Source organism: Cricetulus griseus, chromosome 3 (assembly GCF_003668045.3).
Source record: "Cricetulus griseus strain 17A/GY chromosome 3, alternate assembly CriGri-PICRH-1.0, whole genome shotgun sequence".
NCBI classification, from domain to species: Eukaryota; Metazoa; Chordata; class Mammalia; order Rodentia; family Cricetidae; genus Cricetulus; species Cricetulus griseus.
In genome coordinates, this window is record NC_048596.1 from 111,845,109 (window position 1) to 111,853,666 (window position 8,558).

General features: G+C 34.4%; 1 protein-coding gene across 1 annotated transcript; it reads left to right on the forward strand.

Annotated features, from left to right (window-relative positions):
- Positions 1-308: 308 nt before the first annotated feature.
- LOC100770603 (olfactory receptor 14A2-like) lies at positions 309-1,355 on the forward strand. Its single transcript, XM_027407492.2, is given in 1 exon segment — positions 309-1,355. A coding segment is annotated over 1 exon segment (1,047 nt).
- Positions 1,356-8,558: the final 7,203 nt, after the last annotated feature.

Consider the following 8,558-nt stretch of genomic DNA (forward strand, 5'->3'; position numbering starts at 1 on the left):
GTTGCACACTGGACTTCAGTTTCAGGTGAAGATTCATTTCAATTAGGAAAACATCATGCATGTCTGTTATGATTTGTCTACAATTTATAACAATTCATGGTACAGAAAATTGATATAAATGATAAATTAGTACAATTTATGGATCACGTGAAAGTAGCACCTTATGAAAACATAAAATGGGGACTATAAAATTTGAGGTCTACCTAATTAGTGTCCTGGATCCATTTGTGTACATCAGTGTAACTATTTCGAACTGTGTCAATTTTTGCTCATATCTCCTACCTGGCAGGCCATTTGAAGGACCTAGAATGCCAAACTTCACCAGAATAACAGGATTCATCCTTATGGGGTTTTCAGACATTCAGGAGCTACAGACAATCTGTGGAGTGTTCTTCTTGGTAATATACCTAGCAGTCCTGATGAGTAACACCCTCATCATCACTCTCATCACCCTGGATCTGAAGCTCCAAACACCCATGTATTTCTTCCTGAAGAATTTGTCCCTGTTTGACTTGTTTCTTGTTTCTGTTCCAATTCCAAACTTTTTTTTCAACAGCCTAACTCACAGAAATTCCATTTCCATGCTGGGTTGTGCCTTTCAGATACTTTTCATGACTTCCTTTTCAGCAAGTGAGACACTTGTCCTGACTGCCATGTCCTATGACCGCTATGTTGCCATTTGCTGTCCCCTGCACTATGAATTAATTATGAGTAGTAGAATCTGTGCACTGATGTTGTGTGTTTCCTGGGTCACTGGCATACTCTTTGGAACTGTATATACAGCTGGCACATTTTCTATGCCTTTCTGTGGCTCCAATGTGATCCCACAGTTTTTCTGTGATGTCCCTTCATTGTTAATGATTTCCTGCTCTGAATCACTTGTGGTCATTTATGCAAGTCATGGACTTGGTCTGTGTCTAGGCATTTCTTGCTTTATCTGTGTGGTGGTCTCTTACTTTTACATTTTCTCTACTGTATTGAAGATTCCTACCACTAGAGGACAGTCCAAAGCATTTGCCACATGCATCCCCCACCTCACTGTTTTCACTGTTTTCATTGCTACTGCTTGCTTTGTCTATCTGAAGCCACCCTCAAATGTACCATCAATCACAGACAGGTTTTTTTCTGTGCTCTACACCCTGTTACCTCCAGCACTTAATCCTGTGATCTACAGTCTAAGGAACAATGATGTCAAATGTGCTCTGAAGAGGTTGCAGCAAAATCTCTGCGCAATGGGTTCATGCCATTTAACACTTCAAAACAACTGTCAGTGATATAGTACTTGGAAGTTACAAGCAAGTTTTGCAATTTATGACACTGGAAAGACAAATTTAGACACTATTTTTTGTCCTTAGAAAATAAATACCAAGAATAAGGCTAATATTATCTATGATCAAAAAATTTAATTGTATCTGGTTAAATTTGTGGTACTAGTTTCTGCATTTAGATAGTAAAACTGTCATTATATGGGAATATAACATTCTAAAAGGATTGGGGTTTTTTGGTAAATTTCAGTATCTGCTCACTTGAAACTCCTTATTTGGTTTATTTGCAAGCAAAAAATAATAACCACAACAAAAGAGTTTACATTTTGGAAGAATGTGATCCATCAAGGACATGGCTTCTGTGCTCATCTTTCTACTAATTAGAAAATACAGGCAGGATTATAACCAGGAAACCCCTATAATTCTGGAGATTTAATCTAATACTCAAAGTAATATCAAAAGCTTAAAAACAGCAAACTTCGAGAAAGATTATATGACACAATTTATAAAACTGAAATAGTATCCAAACAGGTTGAGTGTATTGTCAGAGGGACACAGAAGAGGCAGAATCTTGTGTGACTGTTTTTTTTTTTTTTCGGTTTCTCCTTAATAGAAGCATTTTTTTAGAGATGAGAAAATGATGGATCATGAGTGTAGGGAATAGTTCTAAAATATCTTACAAGTTCTAGAGAGTTTAAAAAACACGTCTCTTTTCCTTATTTTTAGATTAAAAAATTATGTGGAGAAAAAACTCTCTGACTACCCTTAGAATCTAGATACAGCTCTGTGATCTGTAATGTATTTGAACTTCACTTTTCCAGGAGCAGGGTTGCAGCTTCTGTGACTTTTCACCAAAATTGGGTATGGAAGCATTTTGTTGATGCAACTGCCCTTTGAGTTGTCCAGCTGCTATAAGTAAGTAATCCCATTAAGCAAATTGGTGAAAAAGTTGTATTTGGTGGAATTAATTTGGTCATTCTTTGTGTGTCTATCTGGTTTGAGTAGGTGTTGTTTCTCCACAGGAAATGTTAACACAACAATGGTCCTCTTTTGTGTGTCAGCCTACTTGTGGTCTGGCAAAATATCACCTTTACCTAGCTGCATGTTCTCATCATCATCTACAAAGAAGATCTGGAACTAAATAAAGTTGTAGTAGAAATCACTTATCAGTGAAAAATTTCTCTCTGTGAATTTGCCAGTCACTGCATTGAAACACACAAGATTTTGTTTACCATTTATGAAATCTCTGGAGATTCTATACTTTATCAATATAATTATTTGTGTTTTGTATTTAATCTTCATTTCTAGAAAAAAAAACAAGTTTTCTTAATGTACAACCACTTTCAATTATATTAATAATGGTTTATGGTCACTGTGACAAATGATTACTAGAATCAGACTAATGGAAGCAATGTTCACTTCTCTTTTATCCTATTCAATTTAGACATATGTATATTGAGAAAAGACAACAAAGGTACTTACCTTTGTGGGATTCATTCTCAATTTTTAAAACCAATAACAATTTCTCCAAACAATCTGCATTTCCCCAAAACCTCCATACAATGACCAGTATATCAATTTCTAATAGTGAAACATGATGATAATAAATACAACTTGTAAGAAGATAACACTTAACATGCTTGACTCAACTTCAAACTTTAGCTATGCATGATTTTCATTCATTGTAACACAATGTACTCTCAAGATCTAATTATAACAAAAAATGAGACAAGTAAGACACATCACACTGAACACACACATTAACTTTAACTAACACATTAAGAAAATGATTCTACCTGCTTTAACATGGTCCCCTAAAGGTCACCCTGCTGCTTCAGGTTTGGTCCTCAAAAGTTTTTTCATTCTCATTTTTATTTTATTTTTAAAACAACCTTTTTTTACATGCCAAATCCAGTTCCCTCTTCTTCCCATCTTTCCATTGTACCCACCATTTTCCCACCCAACTCCGCATCTACTCCTCAGAGAGGGTGAGGCCTCCCATGGGCACTCATCAAAGTCTCTCACTTCATTTGGGGCAAGACCAAGGTTGTTTATATAGATGTCTACTGATATTTGTGTTTTGTGTCTGTGAAGTTTTTCTCTATAGGTTTTCCTAGTTTTTACCATTTATTTTTATTCAAGTCTATTGTGTAAAAGAGCCAAAGGTATTGAAAATGTGCAGTTTATTTTGGCAAGGAGGATAAGCAATTTGAAACTTGAAGTAAAGTTGGTAAAGACAATCTATAATTCTTGCAGGGCATTGGTGGCGCATGCCTTTAGTCCCAGCCCTCGGGAGGCAGAGGCAGGTGGATCTCTGGTCTACAAAAGCTAGTTCCAGGACAGCCTCCAAAGCCACAGAGAAACCCTGTCTCAAAAAACAAAAAAAACCAAAAACAAACAGACAATCTATAATTCTTAAATGGAGCAGTTCACATAAGGAAATGGAACATGCTCCACCCTCAGACAATAGAAAGTTGACTTAATGAAATTCTTATTTATGAAAACCTCCAAATTATTCAAATTTAAAATCCCTTCAAATGATAACTAAAATTAAATATGCCATCAGAGCTTCTTTGATCTAATATGGCCATTTAGGAAAGTGTTCCCCAAAGTTAGCATCAAAAGAATATGGAAGCCACTGTAATTGTTATCTTAAGAGTCCTGACTACAGCTTGAGCATGTAGTTGGCTAACATGGCTGAGTTATTCATGTGGCACTGGTTTTACAGTCATGAAATATTCAAGTGAAAAGAGAATGTGAAGGTTGCAAAAATTTCCATAAAGCTTCTGAGGAGAGGGAAAGTGTGGTAAAGTCAAGTATCTCACAAGAAGCCCTTGAAATGCCACCTCACACACCTAGAAAATGAAGCAAAAGCTTTAGTGGAAATCTCAAAATGTTGATGATAGCAAAACTCCTGGAAATCTACCTCAGAAAGCTACAAACACAAGAGACTCCAACTTAAACAGGAAGTCACATTGCTGGAGGTGGCAGAGCTAGAGTTGTGGGTTTGCCTTTGCCTATCACTATAGAAGCCCAAATGATACCAGCATAAGTGACAAATACCAGATATAGAGCTGCAGTTTATAGTATTTTTCTGATGTTTTAGTTTTGTTTTAAACCAATTTTCCTTGTTATGAACTACCACCCCCTCCCACTGCCTTCCCTTTACCTATGGTATTGGCAATCTTATGCTGTTCCATTGTATATTTGAAATATGTAACTTATATTTTCATTTTAGGGAAACTCACAGTTTTTAGGTCAACATAGATTCCAAAGAAATTTGAACAGTAGACTCTTGAAGAATATTGGTGCCGTTAAAACTGTGAACATTAAGTGACAGAATAATTGAATTTTGCATGATGAAACAAATATAAAATTTTAGACATAAGGTATAAAATGGTGGAAACATGTTTGTGTGTCAAGTTGGCAAAGGATGAAACTTTCATGATTCATAACAATTTTCAACATTGTGTGATTTAGAATGACAGAAGAAAATCATATCTTGTCAAGTTCATGATTGACTTTCCAAATAGTACTGAATGAGCTGGAAAGTGGACTATCTGTGTTAGAGGTACCATTCTGTTCACTGTGGTCCTTAAGTGAATAAAAAGGAAAGAGTGAGGCAAGCATCATCAGAGTCTTAGCACATGACTTCATGCTTCATAAGTCAAGAACAATGTGACCTTCCACCCCATACTTCTGACATCATGCCTTCCCTATCATGATGTATTTGCACACTCAAACATGAGCACAAATACATCTTATTTTCCTTAAGATGTGTTTTGTGTTTCAGGTATTTTTTTTATAATAATGATGAAAACAACTAATGACATAAATATGTGGCAAGTGTCCCTAGGCAAAATTTCTGGACATATCCTAATATTTGCTAACAATTATAATAACTTTTTTTCCAGTATGGCTCAGAGTATATATAGATAGTTTAATACAATCTGGGGAAAAGTGTAAGCTGCATTCTTCATGATCTATCTGTGTATTTTCATGGGACTGATCAGTCTCTTCTACAGAAAGTGCCAATTATTATAACACTAATTGTCTTAAGAGAAAGGTAAATAATAAGGAAGTCTATTTAGAAAGATTTTCCTTTGGGAATCCTAAGGCTGCAGACAAATGCCTTAAAAAGATCTATTAGAGGCTTTTTGTTTACACAGTGCTTCAAAGGAAGTCTACCAAAATTTATAAGATGGTAAATGATTTTCTTGTTTGTACCTGATTTATTCTGAATTAAGAAATGATTACAGCTTTGCATAGACTTTTGAGTCTTATTGGAAGCCTAAATCATAACTGTATGTTATAATTACGGAATTTGCGAATTTTTATGTTCCACCAATAATCTGAATGTTAACATCTGTAAGAAATTCTGGCTCCTAAGTTGGACCTCCTGGAAAGTCTTCCTCCATAAGTCTGGTGACTAATATCTTTTCCAGGAAATTGAAGAATCAAAATTGTTTTAAAGTACATATTTCAAATTTATAATGATAAAATATTAAAATACTTTACTCCAAAAAAGATTGAAATCTCATAAATATTATTATGATTAGAGAATTAGAATAGATACTAAGAATAATGTAACATATAAGTAATTTCTTCACTGTTTTTGTATTTTTCATGTTTCTTCACGGTTCCAATGGGCTGGCAAAGGTCATCTCAAACATTTGTATTAGATTAGTTATATGGGTGCTTGATTTTATTCTATAAACTTTGTTATGTGACTGTCCAAGTATTTTGTTTTGTATATTATTTTAAAGTATAGATATTTTACCTCTTCTTTGGTATAAGAAGCATTCCATTGCTCCATAAGTTTTTCACTAACATTTAGCACCATGTCTAATATGTATGTAAAATTGAATCTGTTACAGCTTAGATGTACATAGACTATCATAATATGGTGGATTTTGTTCAAACCTGATTCCAGAAAAGTGATGTGATGAAGAAACATATGGAGGAACAAATGGAGGAAGTACTTTAATTTGTTCATTTATCCAGATTCTTTTACAAACAAAACAGCAAAGAATCCTCACATGTCTCTACTATAAATGTGTGTACCCAAACAATGTAAAAAACTTTTCTAAATTATCTCCTTTCTTTAATACATATCTATTGTTTTTATTTTCTGAGTATTTGTGGGATTTTTTTTATTTGCATTTATGTTTGTGTTTACTGGGCCTGAATGGTGGTTATAAACAATTCAAATAGGTTTTAGGTTTCTTGGAACTGGAGTATAGTCAGTTTTGAGCTCCTAAGTAAATTTTGGATACTAAAATTATATTGCTCCTTGAGCAGCAATTGATTTTTTTATTGTTTTTCTGTTTTGTTTTGATTTGTTTTGTTTTTGGTTGATCCAAGTCTCCTGCCCCTCACCTTTCTCTTTAATTTTCTCTTCTCTTTTATATTTAATTTTTGAGAATAAAATTGGATTGCAATATTTCTCACTTCCCTTATTATAAACCCTCCCATATACTTCCCTCTTTCCAGCCCATGGCCTCTTTTTTGTTGTTGTCACTTTGTTTCACTAATAGATGTTGCATGCATATATGTATATGTGTATAACAGTGAATGCACACACACACACACACAAACACACACACACACACACACACACAAACACACACACACCCCACATATGTGCTTTTCACTGTGGAAATCACTTCTCCTATTCTTCAATAAGCCTTAGCTCTCATATGTTAGTAAACTCACTGATATGTTCAATACTTAAGATTGCATGAATTTAAGATGATATAAATATTGAACAACAAATCTGTGTTTATATGACATTGTTTACATTAATGAAGACAGAGATTATATATTTGCATATTTAGCCTATTAATTATAACCATAAAGACTTAGAACCCATGACTATTTACTATTTTACACATACAACTAATGTGATGGATAATATTATTTCCTTAAGAAAGAAAATTCCTTTGTTTTGTTTTGGAAATTGTATGTCATAAGAAGCCTGATTTAGAGAGTTCTAACAAACTAGGAGTGGTTAATCAATACAGAAACAAATCAAAACAATAGTAAAATTAGGAGTTTGGTAAAATAACCATATAAGGCAAATATGTATTTAAAAGTAGTGAGAGGAACTCAAGGATTATTACTAAAGAAGGATGAGAGCTATGCATTCTCAAACCCTCCTATTCAAATAGTGGCCTGGTTGATAGATATTTCAGTTCTGAGCATGTAGAATCTTATCTTTAACAAGAAAATTGCTGAGGCTGGATTGGGGTCAATCCCCATTTGATCCAGAGAAAAGGCTTCTTCTGGGAAGCAGAACATTCATGTTTACTGAAAGATGTTTACGTATCATATATGTGGTCTGGAAAGGGAGCAAATTGGTACTTAGGAGATGATTGCTCCTGCTTAGTGATTGAGAGATTTTCATGGAGTATACTTCTCTTCATCAAAGACTAGAGCCAATGAATGAAGGCATGCATGTGCCATCTAAAAGGTCCAGAACACATAATAAAAGGTGGAATTTGGTAATCTTTTAAAAATACTCTAAGTGTAGTAAAGACAATAACATTATTTGAACACTTATTGAATGATAATTGTGGGTACGCAAAATTGAATAGTGATCACACTCAAGATTAAGACAAAGGAAATAAGACACAGAAGGGAGAAAATCTACAGTTTTATCCATTAGTTTGTTGTGCTCTGGGTAACTGCAGTTTCAGGTAAAGAGTCATTTCTATTAGGAAAAGCACCATTTATATATCTTATGATTTTTCTAAAAAATTGTTATACTAGATGGTAGAGTAAAATGATATAAATGAAAAATAAGTACTATGATGATATCTTGCTTGTCCAATAAAGCCTGTCTGAGAGTCAGCAAAAGGAGCTTGCCACTAGTTATTCATAGTGGTCTGGAGGTCTATAAAGACAGACATAAAGTGAGATAGGTGGGTGGAAACAGGACACAAGCAGGGAGAAATAGGAACCTGCTCTCAGGTCTGCTGAGACAATAAGGAGATAAGGTGTGGCCACAGCTTACTCCTTCTATCTGATCCCTCAGGATTTTCTTCTATATCTGACTCTGTGTTTTTATTACTTAGACCAATGAAGAACTCCATTTCAAAGCACAATCTATATATTAAGTGAAAATACCATCTTATGGAAGTATAAGATTGGAAACTTTAGAAATGGAGAAATACCTATGTAGTGCTCTGGATCCATTTCAGCTGAACATTATTGTACTTCAGTCTAAATATATGGGACTGTGTCAATTTTTGTTCCTTTCTCCTACCTGACAGGTCATTTGAGGGACCTAGA